Source organism: Furipterus horrens, unplaced genomic scaffold (assembly GCF_987537825.1).
Source record: "Furipterus horrens unplaced genomic scaffold, mFurHor1.1.pri manual_scaffold_2, whole genome shotgun sequence".
NCBI classification, from domain to species: Eukaryota; Metazoa; Chordata; class Mammalia; order Chiroptera; family Furipteridae; genus Furipterus; species Furipterus horrens.
Genome location: NW_028327172.1, coordinates 188,272,965 through 188,300,604, shown reverse-complemented (window position 1 = coordinate 188,300,604; position 27,640 = coordinate 188,272,965). Strand labels below are relative to the sequence as shown.

The following is a 27,640-nucleotide window of genomic DNA, read 5'->3' as shown; positions in this document are numbered from 1 at the left end:
TGTTTTATAGCCTGAGACTTCCCAAAGTTCTGATGATTGGCCTAAGTACCTACAGCTGATTACTTGTGAAGTGTGTTTCCTAAATTATGTTACATATATATATATATGTAGTTGATTTTTATTACCCATTGAGTTAAGTTATATAAAGTTGTCACAAACACTGAGTTAGCCAATAGTGACCCATTACCACTAGGGGAAATATAGGATTAGGTTCCCATGAGCCTCTGGTCACAACTTTTTGTCACTTAATACATAACTTTGTTTCATATATGTTTCTATTTAAAGACACCTTATTATACACACATACACATGCACATTTGATTCATTAACATTGAACAACACTGTAACTCATGCCTAATGAAGCTTAACTAACACTAGACAGCACTTTAGTGCTATACTTGGACACCATTTTAAATGGTGAAATCACCAACAAAAATGGGAAAAAGGTATTCCTGAACAGTTAGTGAAAAGGACACTTGTTTACAGTTTGGGTGCTGACATAGAAGGAAGAGCATCACCTTGCTCAACTCCCGCTGGACAGGTGTACAACTCATGACTCACTTTCAGTCACCCTGTCCATGTCCATGAATGGCTGTGAAGGCACCATGAGTGTTGATTTTAGGTGAAATTGCAAATCCCACAAGGAATTAAGATCAACTACATGTGTGTATGTACATACATACATACATACCTCTGAAATGAAAGTATAATCAATTTATAAAACTAAACACAGATGTATGCAAATAAGAGGATAAGAACATCTAAGTAATCAAACCTAGACTCAGAAAATGACAGAAAATTTGCTTTCATACACTGGAGGGCGTCCACCCAGATTATTCAGTACATTATGTGCCTGTGAAGTCTGCAGTACAGTATCTGTAGCATTGGGGTCAGATTTACTCCAAAGGTAGAGGTTGCCTGGTGTGTCCATTTTCAAGCTGAATCTCCTGTTTTATAATTTATGCAGTTATTAAGTCTTTGTTGTGTCGTGCCTACATATTCGTATCTACTTCTTTCCTCCCCATCTCATTTTGTTGTGATTGAGAAACACTTGATAAAACAGCATTTGCAATAAGGGCCAATGGCCTCTGAGTGAGGGGCTCTTTCATGAAGAAACTGTTCCCGGTTTAGCATCCGCTCATAAAGGCACTGCTTGGCTCTGTTCTTAGGGGTCATTTGACACAGTTTCCGGATAACTTCATTGTCAATCTTCTTGAGTAGAATTCACTCAGTGAATATTTATTGAGTGCTGGCCCTCTTTTAGGCATTATGAAGGAAGGCTTCAAAAGTAAATCAAAAGAACCTCCTAACTAGTGTGGGATGAGGCAAGAGGCAGGGCACACCCACCAAATGCGATGAGCACCACTAGGAACATCCCATCCAGAATAAATGCACCATGTGGGTAGGGATGTGGGTTTCACTGGCATGTTTCCAGCACCTAGTATGTTTTCTAACATATATTAGTTCCTCTCTAAATACTTAGTGCATGAATGAATGAACGAGAGAACGGGTACATTAAATCAAAAAGAATATAAAAGCAATAATTAGTGATTTAAATTCTGCTATGTGTCATGCCGTACACTTTGTGTGTATGACTTCACTTATTCCTTCCAGCAATGTGATGATGTAGATGACATTTGCATTTTTTCAGATGAGAACCTTGAGGTGACATAATTTGCCTAAAGCCAAGCAACTCCTAACTGGCAGAATAAGACCAAAAGACTCCTGAGAGTCACTGTTTGAGAAGGTAAAAATGCACAAATAAAGAAATTCTATCACTATTTCTTAGCTGGAGAATTGGGCATGAGATGCCTCCCTCCTTTTAACCACTCCCCACGTACACACAGAAGTCTTGGTGGAAGGGAACTGTCAGATCTTTGAAAGTAACCAGTCATTCCCTACCTAGGGTTGCCTTGATGCAGCAATTGCTAGACAATGACAATGACAAATTTAGCTCCACGTGGCCTCCAAGGAGCCCCAATGCTGTTTCTTTGCCTCTTGTTTCTAGGATGCCTGTGAGATGCTGATGGGCACAATTTTGAAAGAACTGCAGAAGAATCCAGCCTCTCCAGAGCAAGCATCCCTAAGGGAGGGTTTACACCAGCCTTCTGCCGCGCGGTACTCCAGGCTGCAGGCTGGACTCATTATCACAGGGAAGACCCTGGAGTTTGCCCTTCAGGAGAGTCTGCAGAAGCAGTTCCTGGAGCTGACTGCATGCTGTCAAGCTGTGGTCTGCTGCCGAGCCACACCCCTGCAGAAGAGCGAGGTGGTGAAATTGGTACGCAACCATCTTCGGGTGATGACCCTGGCCATTGGTGAGTGGGTATGACACCCAGCCCTGTGCTTGTCTTTCATGCCATACCAGAGGCTGGTCCTTCTGTCTATTCTTCCTTCTGAATATCCTTTTACCCTGCTGGCTGGCTCTGCTTCTCCTCCCCTTTGTCCTCCTTCATTCTCCATTCCCCAACTCCATTCCCCTTCCCCTCCCTCACCTGTTTGACCACCTGCTGTGAACCAGGTGGTAGGGATATGACAATAAGAGGGGGGGCCCCAAAGAAACCAAAATTATCTTCAGGAGGGTGGGCCTCCTATAGTACAGGCTTCCCCCGCTAGGTGAGTGTTCTAGCTGCATTTGGCTTCAGTGACATTTTTTGAAGACTCTTTCAACACATTTACCCATCTAATGATGGGTGATTTACAAGCACACCTGCCCACACCATGCTGAGTGTTCAACAGTTTTTGACCAAAAATGGCAACCCCTGTGCCCTCCACTCCATTCATCAGATCTTGCCCCAAATGACAGTTTTTTGTTTCCCCGGATGAAAAAAGTCCTCAAAGGGAAACATTTTGCTGATGTAGAACAGGTAAAACAAGAAACGGCAGAAGCACTAAAAAACATCAAAATCAATAAGTTCAAAAACTGTTTTGAGCAGTGGAAAAAAATGTCTGAATAGGTGCATTGCATCAAGTGGAGAATATTTTGAAGGTGACTGAAGTTTAAATATGTAAGAGTAAACACACTTTTTAATAAATAAATGCCAGATTCTTTTGGGTACCCCCTAGTATAATAGTTAAGAATCTTTGGATTACACGTGAAAACCCCAAATCAGCTGGCTTAAGGAGGGTAATGTACTGAATCATGGAACTGAACACTAAGAGTTCTGCCTTCAGGAGAGCTTAATTCAGGGGCATGAACAATTCATTTGTTCATTTATTCAACAAATATTTATGGAGTACCTTCAATGTGCCAGGCGTTTTTCTAGGCAATGGAGTAAAACAATATATGCAGCAGATGAAGCACCTTTTCTTAAGCATAAATATGTAAGATCAGATAGTGACAAATACTACTAAAAAATAAAACAGAGCCTGGGGATGCAGCGCCTCAAGGGAGCGATCAGGGGCTTCTCTGTTCAATATCATGACAAGAAAGCTGTATGAGAGGGAAGACTTGAAGGAAATGATCAGCAAGACATGTGAGATCTGTGGGAGAGAACATTCCTGGAGGAGAAAACAGTGAAAGTGAAGGTCACAGCCATGCCTGGTGTGTTCGAGGCCAAAGCAGATAGAGGGAAGGCTAGTGAAGGACAGAGAGGTGGCAGGTGGCCACACCATGTAGGTTTTTGGAGGCCTTTATAAATATTTGCCTTTTTATATGAAGAGATGGTGAGTCATTGGAGGACTTTGAGCAGGGGAAGGACATGATCTGCCTTAACTTCAAAAGGATCATATTTGTCTGCTGTGTTAAGAGTAACTGTTGGGGTACAAAGACATGAGTAAGGAGACCAGCTGAGAAGCTATTGAAGTAATTGAGGCAAGAGATGATGGTGGCCTGAGGCCAGATGGAAACAGAGGAGGTGGTGGGGCATGGGCAGATAACGGACAGGGTTTGAGGAAAGAGCTGGTAACATTGGCTGATGATTTGATATGCTGTGTGATAGACGGAGGTAAGGGGGACTGCATGGTTTTGTCTCAAAGAATGGAAAGGAAGGAGCTGCCATTTACTGAGACAGAGTCACGAGTTGGGTTTTACACGTTACGTTTGAAAAATCCATCAGATATCTAAGCAGTGATGTCAGGTGTGCAGCTGGTTACAAAGGCCAGAAGTATAAATTTGGGAATCATAAGCCTAGTGATGATATTTAAAGCCTTGATATTATATAAGATCACCAAAAATAAATATAAATGGAAAAAAAGTAGTGTAAGATTAAGCTCTGAGAGACTCCAATGTTTAAAGATGAGCAGGAGGAGGACTCAGCCATGTCTTTTAGTTTCTGTTTTCACCTGGATTGTTTTTAGTCAAAGGCAGCTTCTCCCCTCAAGATGCTGATATAGCCGCCAAAAAATTCCCAGGTTTGCATTCTATCCTATTAACAGCCTTAGTGAAAAGATAGCATCTCTTTTTAAGTTTTTGGAGTCAAGTATCAGGATTAGGGTGGATGAACATATCAATGAATGAATTGGTCAAGTCGCTGGATCCAAATATTCCTGAGGCTAGAACCCCTGGACATGTCAGTGATACCAGTTAAGTTGAGGCATGTGCCTATATCTGAACCAATCACTGTGGCCAGTTGACAGATGACGCTCATTATCCAGCCTTGGGTCAGTTGTCCATTCTAAATCCGAGGGTTTGGGTTGTATCTTAACAAACTACATGGACTCAGAGTTCCCAAGGAAAATCAAGATACTGTTCCCAGAAACCAAGTGAATGGTTTGTGGTCTTTTGGGAACAACAAATGTTCATTACAAACAGAATATAATAGCTCTTCCTAAGAAGCTTCCAGTGTGTTGGAGAGACCAAGAAATCTATAGTGAGCATAATACAACATGAAGGGCATGCTAGAGATACATGAGCGGTGGAGTCGGGGTGGAGCTTGAGGAAGGGGCATCTGATCTAAAGGGAATGTGAAGAGGATCTCCCAGAGGAAGTGACATCTAAACGGAGAGCAAGAGTAATTGAAATCCAGCAAGGTGGGGTGGCAGTGATGAGGAACATGTTACAAGAATAGCGAAACAGCAGTGCACTGGCTGGAAGAAGCAGATTATAGCTGGAAAATTGAAAGCGGTATGGGTGGCATGGAGAAAAGAGAGATCAGTCCAGAAAGATGCCATAGCGTGAAGGATTTTAAGAGTGTATTGAATGTGGAATTCATCCTGATGGCATTGGGATGCCACATTCAATTTCTGCTGAACTAGCTTCCAGGCAACTGGGAGACATGGGATAAACTTGCAATAATGTGTATGTTTTCTTGAGTGGTCAATATTGATTGGCAGTGTTTGCATCATTTCTTTACTCCTCATGTGTCTCACCTTTTCTTCTGTCCTATAAAGGTGATGGTGCCAATGATGTTAGCATGATACAAGTGGCAGACATTGGGATAGGGATCTCTGGTCAAGAAGGCATGCAGGTGAGTGGATGTGATGCACCCAGATTCCATGAACTTGACCTGCCCATCCAAGGCAACATTCTTTGTGGTAAAAATCTCCATTGTATTAATAGAATGAGACTGTGTGGTTAGCTCAGGAATGGGAGACAGGAAGTTTTTCCATTTATTTGTTCATTATTTACTGGGTAAGTATTAAGGTATTTTCCTGGACAATTTTAGCTCTGTGGTTTACTTGTTCAGATTAAAAAATATAGCTAATCTAGACCAAATATATATATATATATATACACACACACACACACACATATATACATATACATACATACATATATATAATTTGAATTATATACAGGCCTGAATTAATTATGTGACTTTTGCGACTGACAAAAGCTGCTAAAGATGTGAATAAAAGACCTAGAGATCCTAAAGAAAGAGGGCAAGAAGAAGAAGATGAGAGAAGGGGGGAGGTGGGAGAGTCCTCTTCACGTGTGTGCATGGGTGCGTATGTGTCGGATAGTGTTGTAGGCACAAAATTCAGACAGAAGCTTATCCAAAAGATTGCTCATTGTGTGTGGAGCAAATGTTGTCAGAGGAAGATGGAATGTGAGACTTAGGGTTTCCCAAGAATTGCGAATTATGACATCTGTACGAAAGATTAGAAATTCAAAGATCTCTTTGCCTGACACATTATACAAAGCTACATAAAATTGTGACTGCAATTTTGATATTGTCCTCATTGAAGAGAAGTGAATGCATGCTGTAATGCTAAGAGAGCTGCTTTCTAGGGAAAGTACACTTTTGAAATTACATCATGAGTAGTAACCAAAGAAGTCTTTCATTCAGTGACATTGGAAAGCTGAGTAGGAACCTCAAGCAACCCATCATTAAGGCTTCTGTAAACATTTTTGTTTGGGGGGAGCTTTTTGCTTGTGTTTGTGGGGATTTTTTGCTTTTTGTTTTTTGTTTTTTGGTCTGCATGTAAAGTTTAAACTACATACTTGACTGATCTGAGCCTCGTGATGGTTGCGCTGCCATGTTGTGTGTGCTGTGGCGTGTTTGATTGCTCAGGGTGGCGTTCCCTCTTCTTTGCCTCCGCAGGCTGTGATGGCCAGTGACTTTGCCGTTTCTCAGTTTAAACACCTCAGCAAGCTCCTTCTTGTCCACGGGCACTGGTGTTACACACGACTTTCCAACATGATTCTCTATTTCTTCTACAAGAATGTGGTATGTAGCTCCAGAGAATTCATCCCTTCCCACCTTTCAATCCGACTTGCTTAAGGGCTGAAAAGGGAGCGCCCTCCACTAAGCTTTCATCACTCATTGATGCGTTGGGAGCAGCCAGGAACACCGCTGCTGTCTTAGCAGAAATAATCTGGGAATGTGCTGTTTCAGCTGCTGACAGCAAATTGCTAGGCTTGTCCATCTGCTAGCATGTCCTAGTCCCTGTGCATTTAAATTCAATTAAGGCCTGTCTGGTTCACTTAAAATCCAATTTTTGACCTTCCCTATAAAGGTTGTGACAAACGGGATAATGAAATGTTTAATACTGCCTGTCAGTAGAGAATAAAAAGGTTTGCTTCCATTTTACAGAAATACCAGAAAAATCTGCTGTCCCCTAATTGATGTCTCTTGTGTTGCATTGAAGATAGAGCTGAAAACCCAGTGTGACGCCTTAGCCTATAGCAGGCTGGCTGGCATTCACAATGCAAGAATTCTCTAGCAAGCCTATAAAATGTATTAGTGCTTGGTAGTTATCTAATGATAAAGAAACTTAATTTTGATGATGCAATTTCTAAAAGGGCAAATTTTGATTAGATGTTCTGGCTTCTAATCTTTGGCATACCACTTAAGTTTCAGTTTCTTCTTTTAAAAATAATGTTGTTCTTAGATTGCTTCACTGAACTCCCTTCTAAGTGGGGCAATAATGTAAATATGTCATGTCTTGTAGACCAAATTTATTTAGTTTTTAAATTCTCTATGTAGCGTGTTAGTAGTAAACATAAATTTATATCACTCCATTCAAATACCATCTTTGTGGAAAAATAACTTTAATGAGTAATTTTTAGGATATTATAAATGTGTAATTTAGGTGTGTGTGTCTGTCTGTCTGTCAGTCAGCAGGAGCACTTTCTTTTCCCCTCAAGCACAATGAGCTTTTTAGGAAACTCATGGCACTTTACTAATTAGAATTAGTGCATTTAGTCAAAGTTTAATAAAACCTTGATACTTTATGAAAATTCTTGAAATGAATAAGGTCTCTGTCTGAGTGTGTGATTCTGGGGAAAGCTCGGGTTTGTCATTTACAGTTACAGGTTTAGTGGTCAATGACTTTAAAGAGGAGACCTGCTCCCAGGTTTGGTTTGGTTTTTTAAATACCTTTACATTTTTCTACTTTCTCAGGAGATTTAAACCCAAGGATTAAGAAATGCTCATCTTAGAAAGAGATGCCACGTGCTCTTGGCAAGAGGAAGGGTTTATTAGCAGAGAGCACATCACCAGGGAGCAAAGACCCTGTGAGCTTTCTCCTCGGTAACCCTTGCTGGTCACTCCCCCTAACACCCTCCCAACTTCTTTCTCTTAACTTACCTAGCCCAAGAATGCTTTATGCACTGCAGAGAAAAGGGCAGCTACCGCAGCCATTTGAGTTCCTGGGTATCGAGCAACCTTTTGATACTGATGAGAACCATGGATCCACTCCCCAGAACAGTGCCCCAAACCACATGTGTATCCAAAATGAGTACATTTTTAGGAGTTGGGCGTTGTGCATGTCCATGGACCCTAGACTAAGGAATTCTGTTCTAAGGATGTGGCCCCTGTCCTAAGGTGTTCTAGTGTACGCATGATGCCAATGATAGCAGCATTTTAGTATTTGGAAGGTGCTTTACAGGACATGAGCACTTTCTAACTTGATCTTTGTACTAAGCCCTGAGGTGGTATCATTCTCATTTCCAGGCAAGGAACCCAAAATTCAGAGAGGTTAGGAGAATGGCCTAAAGTTAAATCATCAAAAGGGATGTCCCCAGACCTTGAAACAAGGTCCCTTGCATCTAAGTCCAGTGTCCTTTCCCATGGTGTGCCTTGCTTGAGGGCACAGAGCCTGTGCTTCTGTGGACTTAGTTTGAGACAAATAGGGAAGAAACAATGCAGATTATATGTTCCTAGGTTCCAGGACCGCTGACTGTCCTGCTTTGCCTGAGAATGTCCCAGTTTTAGAAGTGAAATTCCCATACCCTGAGAAACTCCTCAGTCCCAAGCAAACTGGGATGGTTGGCCACACTGTTGGCACCATTCCATTATTACATCACTGAAAAATAACTGTGAACCCAAAACACAAGAGGATGAACATGTGTTGTATGCCTGCTACGTACCAGGCACCAAGCTAGGTTCTCTTCATCTAGAGCGAAAGTGTCTCAAGTTGAATGCTGGCTCTGATGCTTGTTAGCCAGGTAACTTTGGGCAAGTTCCTTAGCCTCTCTGTGTCTCAGTTTCCTCACCTATAAGATGGAGACAAGAATAATTCCCAAGCTATTATGATTAAAATAATTCTTTGTAAAGCTCTTAGAACAGTGCTAGCACCATGCAGAAAGATTTGTGTGTGTGTGTGCGCGCGCGCACGTAATTTAATGAAACATTCCCCGCCCCCTCAGAAAAGCTGCATGGTAAGATGTGGGCTTCCATTTTGTAAATAAGGAAACTGCCCTGAGGTTGAGGTCACACAGTGCAAAGTGGCAGCGATGTGTGGTCCTAGCACGCTTTGCTGTCTCTAAGATGCGAATGTTCCTCTTTGTGTTCCTAGGCCTATGTGAACCTCCTTTTCTGGTACCAGTTCTTTTGTGGGTTTTCAGGAACATCCATGACTGACTATTGGGTTTTGATCTTCTTCAACCTCCTTTTCACATCTGCCCCTCCCGTCATTTATGGTGTTTTGGAGAAAGATGTGTCTGCAGAGACCCTCATGCAATTGCCTGAACTTTACAAGAGTGGTCAGGAATCAGAGGTAGGTGCTAAAGCAAAGATGTTTGGACCTATACACATCTGTTGTCCAAATCCGGGCATTCTTCAGTCAGCCCAGCTCCAATACTGTGGTTCATGCAGAACTATTTAAATCTATTTGAATTGTCTGGTTCTTTCAGAAGATCTCTACTAACATTGCAGGTACTGTTTATGCACTTCTCAGATGGACAAAGATAAAATTATAAAAGACCTTAAGTACTTATAAGAGAACAAATCTAGTGTTCAGATCTTACAGATAATAATATCTAATATTTTAGTAAACTCCATCCTGCCATTTATTGTGCAAACTACTAAATGTCTCTATCATTTATCTCACAAAACTCTCTGAGAGAGAACCTGGTATTGTTCCCATTCTAAGATGAAGAATCTGAACCTCAAAGGAGTGAAGTAATTTTTTCCAAAAATGTCACAGAAAATGACAGAGTCGATATAAAAGCCCTTCTCAGTTTGGTTCCAAAGCCAAAGTTAAGTCCTCTAGGTTCCCTGTCATACAAAGCAGGAGAGTGATCTTAATGGCTCCATCTCCCTAAAACCATGCTTCACCTCCACTTTATTGATCTTTTAGGCCTGTTAATCTACTAGTGACATATCACTTATATCTGTCCCTGCCTCCATCCTTCTCTCACTGCCCTTATTGTCTCTTAAGTATTGTCATTGCCAATTGAGTTAGCTGTTACAGAACTCTTCTTTCTAATTCATTGTTTACAAAATTAATAATTACTAACATTAATATTACACTTACAAGCATTTGTGTAATGCCTCCTATATGCCAGTCACTGTTTTAAGTGTATAACATACATAAGTCGAATCCTCAAAATGACTTTGCAAGATAGAGGCTTTCAGTATCCACATTGTAGGTGAGGAATGTCAGGCATAGGGAGGTACTTTAAGTAATCTGCCCAAGTCCCAGAGCTAGTGTATGGTGCAGGTGAGCCCAGACTTGTGAGTCCATGATGCCTACAATTAATGCTTTGCTGCAGAAAGAACACTGATATTATCTTTAGTCCATGAGTCCCTGCCTGCCCCCCCAACACACACACACCATCGTATTTAGTACCAGATTCCAAAGTGTTCTTACAAGTGCATAGTCAGGATCACAGGACCTGAGGTAGACCAGTAGCCTAAAAGACATTTAGATGTGAACAGTGCTGTAAGGTCAGTCTGGTCAGATATTCTAGTCTTGAAAAGAGGACTCTGTTAGTCAAGACTGTATCAGTTGCAAATGATAACAAAACAGCTCAAATTGGTTTAATGAGAAATGAAAATGAATTGGCTCAAAGAGCTGCAAAATGCAGGTATAATGGTGATAGAACACTGTTATTCTTAATGCAACTGTAAATGTCCTTATTTACAGTTATGTTATAATTCATTGGCCAAAGTGGAGTCCCATGCCTTTCCCTGTGTTTAGCACTGTGGCTGGAAAGAATGTTTTCTCATTGACCAGTCCTGGGACATATATCATTCCCATTAGGGCTGAACCACATGGACGGGGTTGGGAAGAAGCATTTCCTATAGAAGCACTAGACAGGCAGTACTAAGACCCACCATATGGAATCTGTGTGTTGGGCTTCAATGTTGCTGTTCTTAAATCAGTAACATAGATCAGCACATGTTAGAAATTGTGGGTTGCATTTAGCCTGAGTTTAAATTCTGTTTCTGTGGTGTGTGACTTTAGTAAGTTATTTCACTTACCTGCCCTTCAGTTTCTTTACTTTATAGAGATGGTGCGAGGATTAAGTAAAATAATATGTGTAAAAGTTCTAGCTCTCAATATGGTTATATTTTAACCCCCATAATTAACCAGAAATTTGAGGAAATCCTGAGTTTAAAATGATGTGTTTATTTTTGTTAGTCCAACTTTATTCCAGCTTGATCTGCCTTTCCAGACTGCAGAGTAATTTAATGCCCTTGGGTTTTGTGGACCACCCAACACAGAGAAGTCACACATTCAGCTTTCAGGGAAGAAGAAATCATCGTAATCCTTTAATATTATCTAATCCAGTCAGATCAAATAACAACATGGGATTTTCCTAAAGGAGTTCAATCTGACTTAAAGTTCAAGGCCAGAATGCAGGAATATATTTGTATAGTTGATATTAATGAAGGGTGTCCTGTACCCCAGGCCTAAGTTAAATTCCAGGTCTATTGGAAAAAGAGAGGTGAAGGAGGTCCCTTCAGAATTTTTACAGGTGGTGTTTGAACAGCCCGTTTCTATAAGCTGAAGATATAGTTGGTCCTTGTCCTGGGAAGAGTTGAGGTCATTATTTCCTGTTGCTGAGCCCCGTTATTCATCCTTTGCTCACATTGTTCTATAGAGCCAGCCAGTTTTATAATATGTGGTAATCGGCAGATTCCCAGCCTGTGGCTATTGATAAAAGTTATGATCTTCATTGAACATGTTAAGAAAAGAGAAGACTAGCCAAGGGATATGTGATGCTATTTTTGCCCATGGCAGACATTGCTAATATACCATAACACACTGTCCTTCCCACTGGGTCTGAATGCAGCCTCAGAATTCTGCACACACATTACCATTCAGTTGAGTTGGCTCTTGTTTAAAAACCTGTTTTCAGTCACTTGTGACTCGTGTCTCCACTTGATCTGTCTGTTTCATTCTATAAGCTTTTGGTACAATGCAGTTTAACACATGAAAAGTTGCATAAGAGTAATTTACTAATCCACCAAATATTTGTTGAGTACCTGCTATGTGCCAGGTACTCAAAATCATCAGGTAAACAAATAAGATTATTTTTGATGGTGATGAGAGACTTCTAAGGGTGCCATGGTATTAAATGATTGAATAGGCATGACTTTTAGACTGTTCTGGCCATGCCTCTATGAGGAAGTGGTATTTGCGCTAGGATGTGAATAGTGAAGAACTGGTCATGTGGGAGGTCCAGGGCAAAGAATTTCTGGGGAGAAAATAGCACAGGTGAAGGCTCAAGGGAACAATGGATCTGGCATGTCTGAGGAATAAAGTGAAGTTTGTGTGGTGGGAGCGTGGTGAATGAAGGTAAGAATCGTAGGGGTGACACTGGCAAACAGGGACTTCAGAGGGCAGATCATGCAGCACCTGAAAGACCACGGCAAGGAACTTAGGTTGTATTGGAAGTGTAGTGGGAGGTGATTGCAGGAATAGGAGGAGGTCACTTTCATTAATAAGAGAGATAATAGGGCCTGATTTATAGTTTTTAAAAAACATCTGGCTGCTATGGGAAGATTGGATTAGAGTAGGAGAGGAAGCAGAGAGGCCAGTTAGGTGTCTGCCCAGTCATTCACAGAGCTGATGGTGAATTAGAATGAAGAAAGTACTAGAGATAGAGAGAAGTAGATGAATTTGGAGAGGTTTTTGGAACAGTGTTTCCTGATTAATAGGAAATGAAAAGTTAGTACTACTCTCCCTATTTGAGGTAAGTTTAAGTTTGATCCAATGATTAAAGCAACACAAGTTTAAAAGAGTTCCTTCAGGAATTTTTTTTACTTTGTGAACTTAATCTCATTCAATATTACTCCACATTCTTCCACCACTATTTACAAATCCTCCTGTTTAAGGAATAGAGTTTTCTCCCAGAGAAAAAAAAACTATTGGCTTATATTGTACCTTGACTCTGCTTGACCCTTATTATTCTTACTCCCTCCCTAATAACTGTTTCATTTTTAGGCATACTTACCCCTCACCTTCTGGATCACCTTGTTGGATGCCTTTTATCAAAGCCTGGTCTGCTTCTTTGTGCCTTACTATGTGAGTCCTTGTTCCCTCAAAGGATTTGTTATTAATGAATTGATGATGTTTCTTTGTACTTTGTAGCTGGTATTATCATATAGAATAGATATATTAGGATACATTGCTTATATAATCAGGGTGATTATTAATGGACTAAATTATTACCCCCTGCAAAAAAAAGTATGTTAGATAATGGATTAAATTTGGAAAGAAGTGCCTAGTTGAATCCTCTTAGGCCTTTCTGGCCGTGTAATGCTTTTGATAATTTTTGTCAATGACTTAAATAAAATTGAAACTCTAACAACATAATTAGATGAACCAAAATAAGAGAGACAAAGCCAGAATATAAAATCTATTATTAGTGAGTGCCAGGCTAATTCTACCAGGATGACATTAAGAGTATTAAATTTAAGCTCTTATAAGTAGTCTCCCCAAAACTTAAAAACCTATTTTACAGGTAAAGAATGAAAGAACTGAGCCTAAGCAAAAAATGTGTAAATATTAATTTAAAAATTTAGACCAACCCCAAGCACGAAACAGAATGATACTGCTTCCCATCCCTGGAAGAAAACACAAGGTTATCATGGATCATGTTAACAAAAGGACAGTATGAAAAATGAAAAAGATGATAATCTCTAAGTTAACAATTTCTGTTCTTTAGTTCTTTATTCAAATACAATGACTGCACATTTTCCAACTAGAATATTCTGTATATACTGCATTTCAAGAGAAATATAGATAAGGCAATCTGAAGTGTACTCAGAAAAGAATGAGTAGAATTTTAAAAGATCAGAAAATTGTGACATATGAGGAATAATTTAAGGAGTTGAAAGATACATGTAGAAGAGGAAAGGATATTTACTTAACAGAGATATAACCTCAGTTTAGCCATAGTAATTGTTTTCAAAGGTTTGCAACTCTGTTAAATGGAACATATTTGATATTTCTCTACACCTTTAAGAGCTAGAAGAATGAGTAAAAGTTTCCAGGAAGATGAATTATGATTCAGAATAATGAGAAATTCCAACGGAAAGTTCACAGATTAGATGGACTGAGAGAAAGTGTGGTCTTTCTTTTCTAGAAGTGTTCAAGTGTATTCTGCATGACCAGTTATTAGGAACATTGTAAAAGGAACTCAGTGCTCAGCTGAGTTGTAAAGTGATGACACTCACACCACTGAGTGTGCACAACTCTCCAAGATCACCGCCTGTTGTCCTCTCTTTGTAGACCTACCAGGGCTCAGACATTGATGTCTTTGCATTTGGAAACCCCCTGAACACTGCTGCTCTGTTCATCATTCTCCTTCACCTGGTAATTGAAAGCAAGAGTTTGGTGAGTGGATTCCTGCTTCAGCAGTAGCCTGGAACTCTTGGTGCTTGGGGAAATGTCTTCTATTAGCAGCGACCCTGCTAAGCCTTCATGCCTAGAAGACAAGTGGTAATGAGAAGCGTATGACTCCATGGAAGAAGAGTGATCACGGCTTGTTGGTTGTTGATTGTGGATGCCATGATGCTGAGGATGATGGGTAGCCAGGGAAAAGTAGAAAACACCTGCCTGGTGCCCTTGGGGCATGGAGGGCAAGTGAGGCTGGAGAAACAATTATTTTTCTATAGCCAGCGTTCTTCAAGCCCAAGTTGATGCCTTTCAACCAAAATAAAAAGAGATGTTAGACCATAATCCTGGTATACTGACTTCAGTTAGTAAGTGATAGTTTTATGCTTTTCTTATAACATAAATATCTTTTTCCCTCCAAAATGTCTACCATTCACTTAAATCTAGGTCTTTTTTACCTTAATTGCTGACTTAATAATAAAGTTAAGTCTTTTCATCAAAATGATTGCAGGCTGGCTCTCTGCAGCAAAGCTAATGTGCGGGATTCAGGTAACGAGAGCTTTACTGTACGCCTTCCTTTGCAGGTGAAGCACATCCCACTCACCTCTGGAGCATAAACTGCCTCTGTGATTATTTATGTTGCTCACTCATTTCCATCAGCATTGTCTCTGCTGTAGTCAAAGTCATTGTCATCTCTTCCTGGACTATTGCTACAGCCTCTTTAGTCTTCCCATCATTGCAAGCCCTTGACTCCTCTAGCCCTTCTCTATAAAACAACCAGAATCATCCTTTTGAGACATAAATCATATCTTTTTGCTTTCCTTTAGATAAAATCCTTAAGTGGTTTCCCAATGCACTTGTAATACAATATAAAAGCCCTAAGATGGCCTATAAGACTTCATACAGTGATTCATCTACTTCTCCCTCCAACCTCATTTCCACTTATTCTTGGGCTGGAACCACACTGTCTTTCAGTTTCTTGAATACATTGAGCTCATTCCCACATCAGAGCCTTAGCATTTACCATACCTTCCGACGGAAGTGCTCCTCGTGCCCTCTTGGATCCCTAGCAAGGATGTGACTTCTCCCAAGAGGTTTTCTTTAACCATCCAGTTTTCTCATATCATCCTCTTGTTTTATTCATAGCTCTAATAGTAATTTATAAGTATTCATTTAATTATGTGCTTATCTGATTGATGTTTCTCCTCTGCATTACATTATCATCCGGTTGAGGGCAGGGTTCATGTTTATTTTGTCCCCCAGTGTATACCGTTACCTAAGATAAGACTGGCACACCGCACGTGCTCAGAAAAATACTTGGCTAGATATTTTGGCAGCCGTCCGTCTCGAGAGACGATGGTGTAGCTTCTTAAGAGTCTATCTGCACCGCCGAGAATGGCTGTGCAGTCCGACTCGGGAGTGACACGGTATCTGTCTCCTCCCGTGTTGAATCGACATCTTGCGATGACGCTGGAGTGTCCTCTCCAGTGAAGCTGAAGCTACAGAGCCTGGGCAGGGTGATATGGAGGGTCTACTGTTGCCCATGCAGCAGACCCCCCCTCTCTTCGCAGCTGAAGGGTCCAAGGGAAAGACGGAGTCAATACAGCTTGGCTTCAGGTGCGCCGCAGGAGTTGCCGGTGTTGACTACAACGTCAAACCGCCTTAGGGACTCCGGCTCCGGATTTTCTGTCGGGGTTTACTCCCTTAGCCTTTCCCCTGAAGAGGTATGCCGCAAGGCAGCGGAGGTTTTTTGGAGTCAGAGTTTTCCTTCTCTGATGTGCCCTGACTGGAAGATCGAACCAGCGACACTTAGCTCGCAGGCCGACGCTCAATCCACTGAGCCAAACCAGCCAGGGCTTGGCTAGATAAATGAACAGTTAAATGACTAACCAGTGTTTGGGGTCTGTTTACCATCCCAACGGCGATACATTTCAAACAGGAAATAGCTGAATGAGGTTATAGTTTAAAGTGTTGCATGAACTAGTCCTGTAAACTTTTTTCTGAAGTGGAGCTGAGTATTTTTGGAATCCCTCACTTTGCTTATATTATAACCTGTTTACAAGCCTAAGGTGTAGTGTGAAGTTAATGTCCGCAAATACCAGATGAGGAAAATAAAGGAGATTATAGAACTAAAATATCTGTCAATGTGTTATCTGTTTAAGTTTATTGCTAAGTGTGTAGTTGCTTTTGGTTACTGCCGAAGGCAATGTCATACATTCTGACATTTATAAGTGTCCCGAAGGATCTTACATGTGAAGTGGGTCCAGTTGAGTTCACTGGTAATAAGCAACAGCAATCTGTTCTGGTTAACTGAGCAAATAGAAAAGTTGTTAAAAATATACTGAAGAGCCGTGGTAAAACAAAACAAAAGGAAAACCTCCCGAGGAACCAGAGTGGCCCCAGAGATCAGGGAGCAGAAACTAGTGAACAGGCTTGTCAGGGTGGTTCTTGTTAGGCTGGCTTGGCAGAGTGAGAGGAGAAAGGACAGGAGAACAGGCCATGAGACTAAAAGATGTATTTGGTCAGCTGCAAACAGTTGGGCTGAGACCAAGGAGGTGGTGTCAACCCCGAACAATAGTAAGGCAGGGGTTTTTAAAGGGATAAAGGGGAGAGAGAGTTGAAGGGACTTTCTGCAGATGGCTCTGGGAGAGCTGGCTCTAAGGACAGAGAAGTTACTAAATTCTTGCCAGCAGACTAAGATATCTTTGAACAACACAGGCTGTCACTGGCGTGAGCAGTTACTTTGAGGGCAGCAGGTTTATTGGGGCTTGCTAAAATTAGACCGGAATTTCCAAAACCCAGGTCTTATGCCTAAGAGTTCTCTGTTTTGAATTGGTTCCAGTCATTTTCTTTCTGCTCTTGCCTCATTGTGCTCCAGGTTTAGTCCATGGTGACAGACCTATATTCCCTTAACTCCAGTCATAGGCTACATCCAGAGGAGGAATATCTTGCCAAGACTGTGCACAGTGCTGGGTGTCCTCATCAAAATAGGAAGTGGAAGCGCAGTGCCAAGGAAAACAGTGGCTGCTATATAAAGGGTGCATCGTTAAAGAATCGCTTCTCACGCCAGGGAGAAATAATGCTTTAATGATTGTTTCTCCCTGGTGTGAGAAGCGATTGTTTCTCATGCTCGGGACCTCTGGAGGTTCCCTTGTCAGTAAGTCAGCCATGCTGAGACTATGCATCCGTTTCCCTTTCCCTCTTGCTCCCCGCCCCATTGCCACCTCCCTATTGGTTTTTATCATGTTGCCCTTGACTTTAACTTCCTTGTATCAATTTATTCTAATGTGTCAACTCCCTCAAGGCACGGTCTTCACTTGCCGAAGTACATCTGAACTTTTGGACTCAATGGAAAGGAAGGCTATTTGAGAAAGAAAGAAAATGACATCATTGTTCTAGAGGCATGACGATCTTAAGGATTTAGCATGCATTTTCTAAGCAGTTTGTACATTTTACCAAAAAAAAAAGAGCAGTCTTTGTGACTCTTGTGAAGATATTGATCATGGGGAAATACTTGGCAAGGTTAAGCGTGAAGGAGAAAATTGACTCTTGTTTGAAAAGTATAATGTTGGAAAATAAAAAAGATTAATAAAGGCAGTGATTCCCCCCAAAGCATAACATACAGCACCAACGTATACACTGTGATTTAGGCCACGGTGTTTGTACTCTGCACGAAATAACACTGAATGCTGCATAACGGGAAGGTGACTTTTCAGACTTCGGTTTACATCACAGAGAAAGTTGTTTGGGGCTATTACATTTTATCACAACAATTTTTGCTAATTTCCCTTTGTAACAAAAACGGAGCAGACTCAGCACTATTATGACAGGTAATGCTATTGTTACATTTAAGATAGTCGTCTGCTTATTTTTGCTAAATAAAGTTAAATAGTGAGCCATTTTTTGAGAAAAATATTAAGAAAAATAATATTGCAGTCTGTCCATGAATATGAAGGTGGCTAGTTATGCAGTGATCCGTAGAGACTTATTTCTTGCATATATAAAGTTAACCACGGTTCTAGACAGTGCTAGAATAATTGTCCTGAGGGGTGGCTCAAAGACCCAGGCTGAGTCTTATAGCTCTACATCTGGAATTGTTCCCAAGGGTAACTTAGTCAATACGGAAAGAAAATTGCACACCAGCTCTTCCTTGCTTCTAACCTGAAAGTTGTGCGTAGTCCGCCATTTACATTTCAATGGTTAGCAGGACAGTGGCCATGCCTACTTTAAAGCGAATTGGGGAGGTACAATCCTCCCAGATGCGCATTTGGGAAAAAGAATGAGAATGGGGATGAGCAACAGTATGTCTTCCACAGTGTGACTGGGTCAGGTTTGAGGTTCCCTGGGTTAAGGTATTACATTAATGAAGAAACAGCCTAATGAATGGGTGCAACTAAATGAAAAAAAAATTAAGGAGAAAATCCGAAAACCTCATGGTTCGGAATACAGAATTAACTAGTCATCAGGATTACTTTTGGCATTTTACTTAGTTTTACAGAATTTAAACTGTGAGATGAGCCATTCATGAAAGACACTCTTATTTTAGCTGTTCACGTTTTTTGTTTTGCTCATCGAGGTTCTCCCATTCACCCTCGGCTTACACACAGTGTCTCTGCAACACAGCTGTAACGCCCTGTGAGTGAGGGTGTTCATTTCCCCTGTGCTTTTCGTCCTGCAGACTTGGATCCACATGCTGGTCATCGTTGGTAGCATCTTGTCCTACTTTTTCTTTGCCTTGGCTTTTGGAGCTATGTGTGTGACTTGCAACCCACCCTCCAACCCCTACTGGATTATGCAGGAGCACATGCTGGATCCTGTGTTCTACTTAGTTTGCGTCCTCACGACCTGTGTTGCTCTTCTGCCCAGGTACGCTATTTGTTTTATCATGAAGAGAATAAGTGAAATCACGGGCTTAGAGTTCTCCAAGCTGCTACTAAGAATGGGTAGTCCACGGGGATAGGGCAGCTTGGCTTCTCAAGGTTGTCCAAGGACCTAGATCCTTTCCTCTATCTTTTTGTTCTGCCATCTTCCACCAGTGCTGCCCTCATCTGCATGATGGAAGAAGACTCACCATTAGCACATCAATGCCCCTGCCTGCTCTCTACCTGCCAGAGGGAGAGAGAGAACAGAGAGGAGCAGATTCATTGTCTCTTCTCTTCTCCTCTCTCCTCTCCTCATCTTCCCATCTCTCCTCCTTTTCTCTTCTCTCTTCCCCCTCTCTTCTCCCCTTCTCCCCTCCTCTCTCTTTCCCCTCCTCTTCTCGCTCATAACATAACACATCATTGTTCATATTAACTACAGCATTGGCATATAGACTCTGAGTGGCTGAAATCGGGGGACTTCTAAAAGGAAGGAAGAGGAGGAGGAATCCTGAGAGACAAACAGCAGTCTACAACCTGTCAACACTTGAAGCTATACAACTTTCCTCCCTCATATGACTAGTTATCCTTCCCATTTCAGTTTAACTGATTTCTAATATTGCATGGGATAGAAATGGCTAAGAAGTATGCATGAGTTTTTAATCTATAGATAATGTAAACACTGCTAGAGCTCTTCCTCTTTACAGTTTTATAGAATCTACCTGTTTAGCTGAAAACATTAGCAAATAGTTGTTGTATATATTTCTAAAGATATGAGAGTCAAAATGGTGATTTCATATTTTTCTCTAACAGGTTTGACAGACTGGCTCACAGGCCGAATCTGGCCTGCTGCCGGTTTTTGTAAATAAAGTCTTATTAGAACATAGCAATGCTAATTAATTATTGTCTGTGGCTGCTTTTGCTCTGCAGCAGAGTGGAATAGTTCCAGCAGAGACTCTATGGCTCCCAAAGCCTGAAATATTACTACCTAGCCCATTGGAAAAAATTCGCCAACCTTGATCTGTAACACCATTATAAGACACAGTGGCCACACGCCTTTGGTGCTAATGAACATCCCTTCTAGAAGTGCATAAGGAAAACCCACCTGAGACATTCTATGGTGATTATAGTTGTATACTTAACAATATCTCATAAACTGAGGGGCTTCTATAGTGTTTACTTACCAGCTTTCAGATTAAAAACACAAGACAAACTTATAGAATTCATGAAGAAACAATTACTTCAAAGTTATAGCCTTCCAAATACTTTAAGAGTATTAAGTGTGCAATTCTAATATTGCTATGGTAGACTGAAAAAAAGACTCCCTAAAACAGGGGTCCCCAGCATCCTGGCCACAGACCAGTACCAGTTCGTGGCCTGTTAGGAACTGCACCTCACAGCAGGAGGTGAGCAGTGGGGGGAGAGCAAGCTCCACCTCCTGTCTCCCCCAAACTCCATCCCGTGGAAAAATTGTCTTCCATGAAACCGGTACCCAGTGCCAAGAAGGTTGGGGACCACTGCCCTAAAAAGACATCCATGCCTTAATTCCTAGAACCTTTGAATGTTACCTTATTAGCAAAATAGGTCTTCACAGATGTGATTCAGTTAAGGATCTTGAGACAGGGAGAATATCCAGTGTTACTTGCATGGGCCCTAAATGTAGTCACAAGTGTCCTTATAAGAGAGAGGCAGAGGGAGATGTGACACGCACAGAAGAGAAGGCACTATGACTGTGGAGGCAGAGTTTTCTCAGCCACAAAGCAAGGAATACTTACAGCCACCAGAAGCTGGAAGAAGCAACGAGTAGATTCTCCAGAGGGAGTGTGGGCCTCCCAAAACCTTGATTTTGGCCCAGGGAAACTTCCTTTCAGAATCCCTGGCCTCCAGAACTATGAGAGAATTAAACTTTGTTGTTTTAAGCCATTAAGTTTGTGGTAATTGGTCACAGCAGCCATAGGAAACACATCCAGGTTTTGGTACCAGGAGGATAGGTGCTATCATAACAAGGACCCAGACACATAGAACTGGCTTGGAAATTGGGTAATGGGCAGAGACTGGAAGAATTTTGACACACATCATAGAGAAATACAGGACTTCCTTAGACAATAGGTAGAAATATGGACATTAAAATTCTTGCTGGCGAGGGTTGAGAAGAAAGTGAGAAGCATGGTAGAGAGAGGCTATATCATCTTAGAAAAAATACACATATTATTAAACAGAACATTGCTAGAAATGGGAAGGTTAAAGGCACTGCTGGTGAGGACGCAAAATGAAATCAGAAACATGTTATTGGAAATTTGAGGTTAAGTGGATCTTGACAAGACAGTGGCAGAAAACGTAGCCAAAAGACGCTACTGTTATATGGAAAGCAGAATTTGGAAATGATGAACTTGGATATGTAGCTGAGGAGATTTCCAGGCAAAGTGTTGAAAGTCTGTCCTGGTTTATTCTTGTTGTTTATGGTAAATCGTGAGAGAAAAGAGATTATGGAAGAACTATTAAAAGGAACTAGATTTAGGAAATCCTCAGACTCTCCAGATTTCAAAAGTTGCTAAAATCCAGAGATTGATTGTTAGGAGTGTGCTCTAGAGAGGCCAAGAATATGTCTGGATGACCTTTGCCAGTGCTTGAGAGATTAGGAGTGTGACCCATGGGTCCCCTCTACCATCTCTACAGCCATCAAGAGAGGAGATGGGATTATACAGGACAGAGCTGAGGAAGACCCTCTTACCTAAGGGCATAAATCCCCATGACATACATTGGTGATCCACAAAGTTTTTGAGACTGCTGTAGCAGCAGAAACTTTGCCAGCTTCAGGACAAGTTTGTGGTGATTTGTTTACAGTAGTCATAGGACATTAATAACATTTTTTTTTGAAAATTGGTATGTGCCAACATTTGCCTGATTTACATGGACTTTCTTTAACCTAACATTACATGTGTAATGTAACACTATTAATATCTCTATTACAGATATTTTTGCTTTATTTAACAAACACTCATGAGTAACTCATTATTTCTTAAGTGCTTTACAAATATTAATTTCTTTAATATTATTGTCACCTCCATTCCATATTTAGCTTATCCTCCCCCTTTACCTCAAGGAGACAAATGGCCTTACTATTTCTAATTGCCAATTTTGTGTCCCATGATGCATTTGAGGTGAATGTAATTCCGTGATGCTTTTTGTAACCTAGGTTTATATACCGAGTTCTTCAGGGATCCCTGTTTCCATCTGTACTTCTGAGGGCTAAGCACTTTGACAGACTGCCCCCAGAGAAGAGGATGGAAGCCTTCAAGAAATGGAGAGGAGCTGGGAAGATGGGCCAAGTGACATGTAGGTATGCTGACCACTCAGCTGCCAAGTCAGAGAGAAGATCCATGTGTGGCCCCGCTGTCTTTGGAATGATGCCAGCAACGTCTTGTGCTGTGGAGCAAGGAAACTCATCTGTATGTGAAACTACACTAGACTATTCTGAAAATAAGACCTCAGGGATGGCTGACCCTTCAAAGGCTTAAAAGAAAGCAGACCACCCCCTTTGGAATTGCATGTACTCGTTCAGGTTTGGAAGAGGGACTTTGAAGAGGCACCTCTACCAAGCAGGAATGACTTGGATCTTTCCTTAAGGGTCATGAGCCATTTACTTGCTTGAAAAAGTCAATGTGATGTCCTTTATTGTATGTTTTACATTTGACCTGAACAGAGTTTAGGGAAGTAAGATATTTAATTCAGAATCAAATACTTTTATGAAACATTTTGGATTTGGTAAAAGCATCTTAATCGTCTTAGACACATGAATGTGTTGAAGGAGATTCATCTGAGATATATTTATATTTTACTGTGAGATCTCAGATTCCAGGGAAATGCTTTAAATGAGTAGACTCCAATCTGAATTTTTAAGGAAAAAAAAATAAAGTTTTAAATTGATTAGTTGGAATTCCGAGAGTCCCACATGAAAAAAAAAAATGTTATAAATGGTTAAGTTCCAGAGGAAAAAACTTCCAAGAACCCTTTAAACAACAATGTACCTAAAATAGGATAATAATGATACTATTTAAAATTTAATAGCTTTTTATTTCCTATGAGAAGATGCTTTTGGTCTTCTGGCTGAAGATGTTAAGTATACCTCTCTGCTCATGTCTGAGGTGGAAGGGCAGAGGGGGATGCCAGGGTTCCATTAGGTAGTGTGAACCAGCTTCCAGTCGAAGGAAGACCTTCCTTGGGGTCTACCTGTGTGCAGACGTTGATTGGGAAACCAAAGCCATGGGTAAGACAGGCAGACGTAGCTGAGCCTTGGCAATTTCCTGTATTCTCAAAGTGACAATAGTCTGATCAGAATGAGACAATCAATTTCAAAACAATCTTCAAGAGACCATTTGAGGGTTCATAGCCTTTATGATACCATACAACTTTTCTAGTGTTGTAACTTCTAAACATGAGATATGAGTCGAGACTAATACAGGTGGTTTTCAGGAGAATTCCTGAATACATTTTAGAACAAGAATATCTTATAGCAGGTTAACTGCTGTTGCAGATCATGTATGCTGGCTTTAGTTGGAACAAAGAAGTTAGTTTATCCCATGTAAGGCCAGGTGTTATTATAAGATCATGTGTTCTCATTGAGTTCTTCTAAAATTCTGTATCTGTTCATTTGAAAATTGTCAGCTGCCAGTCACCCAGAATTTCCTTCATGAAATCTCCATGCTAATGCTGTTCCTATATCAAGTTTGTCTTAATGACTATCAAACTGCTATTCTCAGGGCTCTATCTTCTACTGGCTGCCTACTGTCCTGATATTTTTGTAGCCTTCTGTTATTATTGTAGATAATCTTTTGTATAGATTAATTTCCAGAACTTGCAAAATGTCATGTGGCTAATGGAAGTTGCTTTCTGCTTCCTTATAGTTTTTTTAAATAAACTGTTTAATAAATAATGCGTACTGAAAAACTGTCATCACTTCTCTAGATACTCACTGAATCCTTACTGTAATTGGTTCCAGGACTTAGGAGGGAAATCCCAAAGTATACCTTTTCACCATATATTGTCTTGACTTTTTCTTATATGGAAAAATCAGTGATGTTATACCCTCTATTACCCTCATAGTAGCTGGCATTCATCCCCTGAGATCATCTTCTGATAAATAAAAATTTAAAGATGTTTTTACTAATAAATAAAAGGTTAGAATCTAAGGATAAAAAGAATGGACCATAAAGACTAAACACTGTCAAGTATCTGTACATATGAGTAGACAAAACTCTTGAGTGTTCATGTTACGGGGCTGCAATCTCTTATCCATGATTCCAGAATCCCAAGAACTCTGAAAATGGAAATTTTTTTTATAAATTAGGCACAAAATGCCCTGAACAGAGGTGAGGCTATTTATACACTTAAAATAATTTTCATATATTTGCTACAAAAATTGTATTTTATTGCTGAAGTTAAGGTACATTTTTAAAATTTCAAAATATTCTGGGTTCTTTTTTTAAAACATTTATTTATAAAGAGAGGGGAAGAGAGGGAGAAGGAGAGAAGTAGAGAAACATTGATTGGTTGTCTCTTATGTGTCTGCAACCAAGGACCTGGCCTGCAACCCAGGCTTCTATCCTGGCCAGGAATTGAACCAGTAGCCTTCAGTTTTTCAGGACAACCCACTGAGCCACACCAGTTAGGCAAATCCTGGGTTCTTAAACACATCTGGACCTCAGGTGAAAAAGAAGTGGGATCTGTATTAAGCATCTAAATGGTCTCATTTACAAATAAAGAACTCATACACAAGTTACCCAAGCCGATGTAAACTGTTACATTTTGGTATTCTGCATATTTCACTGAATTTTAAGAGACTTAAGAGTATGATATCATTGCTCCTGGTAGCCAAGAAAAATAGATTAATACTCATTTTGGGATGTACTTTTACCCCAAAAGACTTCCAAAAGAATTGGTTGCCCTGGCCTGTGTGGCTCGGTTGGAACGTCATCCTGTAGACCAAAAGGTCAAGGGTTCAATTCCCAGTCAGGGCACATACCCAACTTGCAGGTTCAATCTCCATTCGGGGCACATATGAGATGGCAACCAATCTATATTTCTCTCTCACATCAATGTTTCTCTTTCTCTCTACCCTTCCTCTCTTTCTAAAATGCAATGAAAAAAATGTTCTCAGGTGAGGATTTTTAAAAAATGATCAAATAAATAAAAAATAAAATAATTGGATCAGTTTCCCAAAATGTATCCTAGAAAGTGAAGCTTCTTACATTCTTAACAGGCCTTAAATTTTCAATGGACACTCTGGGTAATTTGAGAGTATTAGCAACCTCCAACTTCAGACTAATCAAAGATATATCTGTCACCTAAAAAAAAAAAAAAAAAAAAAGCATGTTTCTGTGGAAGATATGAAACAAGTAAGTTTTGATTGGTGGGAAGCTGGGTGCCAGCTTTATTGGCAGCCACAGATTTCTGGGACTTGCTATTCATGCTCCATATACATCAAAACAAAGATTATATCATTTTATTTGTATTAATGGTTATTTAAAATAAGTACAATATGTACATTTCACTGAACATACGTTCAACAGGGCTAAAGGTTGTTACATTAAGTATGTACCTACAGTTCTAACATATGTTCTTAAACTTTCATACAATTTTGACCAAAATTCAATTGCTGGATTTCACATTCTTAATACGTTAACACAAACTACAGAACAAGAGATGAATAACATGGAAAGTGTAAAGACAACCTTTTGAATTTCAAATATGTGTACAGACAGAGTATAAAAATATATGTACAAAACTACAGGCAGTCTACGTGGACTGGTGCGGCAGTACAGGTTGCTGGTGGAGATCAGTAGGGAATCCTACTTGTTCAAAAGGCATTTGGATGTTGCAAAAATGGGTGCCTGACTAATTAATTAAATTAGGTACAGGTGATGACTTGTGTTTTGAAGCTTTTTAGCGTGAAAAATACTTGAACCACTAATTACTTCAGAAATCGATGTGGGCCTTACTGCTTCAAAGCATCTTTAAAATGTTGTTTAATTATCAATAAGAAGAAACGGCAATGCCAGTTATTAAACATCTTTCAAGGAAAATTACAAAATGTGACGCAAAGTTTTCCTGTGCTTTGAGATATATTTCTATACTTTATTGGTATGGACAAACTGGAAAATATTTAATTGAGGGTAGGTTGCAACTTAATCTTTTTAATTGCATCTCTTCAACGTAAAAGCAGGTTCTCCATTGGCAAACTATAATGGCAAATACATTGTCACACAGACAGAACAAAATAAAAGTATTTCCCATGGATATTTTCCTAGTTGTTGAAATCTCAGCTGGTCAACTGACATACATTGAACAAACTCCAGCTATAGAACAGGTTCTATGGAGACTTTTCTGCTCAATTCCAACCTTGGCTTAAATTCACAATAGGTGATCCTATAAGGTCAGTGCAAACACTGGTGTCTAAAGAGCTTTGCGTTCTATGTGTCTTGCTATTGCAGCTACCTGCAGGGATGCTCCCTGCCTTTTACCTCTTGACTGTCTTTCGTAAGTGCTCAACATTTTGCGAAATTTAGAAGAGCAACAGTAAATAATTTAAGCGTGTATATTATCTTGGCTTTTAATAAATTAAAAGCAAGTCGCCAATGTTAATATTGAAATTGCCGCTATGCTATTGTGCTTGAGAAACGAGCTGGCAAGATGGGCCAACCTGGATCTCCATGTCCTTTCTGTGACGGGATAAGAGGGAACTTTATAACTGGTTACCCGGCACCTGCAAGGTCCTAACTCTCCAGAGGTGATAATTTTGCGTTACAGTCAAAGTTAGGCTAACGGAACAGCAAAATCTGCTTTCTTCCTTTTTAAAAAAGACTTTCATTGAACTTGAAATAAGAGGAAAATAAAGCTGAAAAGAAAGCTGAATAACATTAGACCAAAACAAACATGAAAATGTGCAGTAGCCTGCGAGCATCCCTGTCCGCGGTAAGTGCTATTTCTGTACAGCTCTGCAGGAAGCTCTCCGCAGTCAAGGCCATTTCCTTTGAGTGTTGCCAGCAAGGTCTCTGGTATCTTTGGAATTAGTTTAGGAGAAAGGTGTGAGTGTATATTTGTCTCTCAATCCATTTGAGGAAGTATGACACGTTGCTATAAACTCCTGGCCCCAGGACTTTGGAAAAGCACACAGAGCCCCATGAAGTTAAACCAAATAATGTCCACAGTCCTCCAGGCTGTTCACAAACAAGAGGTCCGCCGCTGTCACCCTGTAATGAATAGCAGTGGACATTAGTCGCTGATATTTCAGAGCTCTTATGCTGTCCATGTTGTCCTGAGGGTACAAT

General features: G+C 40.4%; 2 protein-coding genes across 3 annotated transcripts in view; one reads left to right on the top strand and one right to left on the bottom strand.

Annotated features, from left to right (window-relative positions):
- The window catches only part of ATP10D (ATPase phospholipid transporting 10D (putative)), an 81,636-nt gene extending 58,369 nt beyond the window's left edge, over nt 1-23,267 (top strand). Inside the window, exons 16-23 of one of the 2 annotated variants that reach the window (XM_090266914.1) lie at nt 2,009-2,315; nt 5,329-5,405; nt 6,483-6,608; nt 9,181-9,381; nt 13,060-13,140; nt 14,350-14,454; nt 19,133-19,320; nt 22,510-23,267. In XM_090266914.1, the coding sequence (XP_090123040.1) occupies nt 2,009-2,315; nt 5,329-5,405; nt 6,483-6,608; nt 9,181-9,381; nt 13,060-13,140; nt 14,350-14,454; nt 19,133-19,320; nt 22,510-22,831 (1,407 nt within the window). In that variant the 3' untranslated portion in view covers nt 22,832-23,267. Of the gene's footprint in view, nt 1-2,008; nt 2,316-5,328; nt 5,406-6,482; nt 6,609-9,180; nt 9,382-13,059; nt 13,141-14,349; nt 14,455-19,132; nt 19,321-22,509 lie in introns of those variants that run through there. The other variant, XM_090266915.1, reaches the window with a different exon arrangement.
- Nucleotides 23,268-26,309: 3,042 nt separating this feature from the next.
- Nucleotides 26,310-27,640, bottom strand: part of CORIN (corin, serine peptidase) — a 183,390-nt gene continuing 182,059 nt past the window's right edge. The window contains exon 22 of the mRNA XM_090266913.1: nt 26,310-27,562. Coding sequence (XP_090123039.1) covers nt 27,380-27,562 — 183 coding nt within the window. The 3' untranslated portion in view covers nt 26,310-27,379. The remainder of the gene's footprint in view (nt 27,563-27,640) is intronic.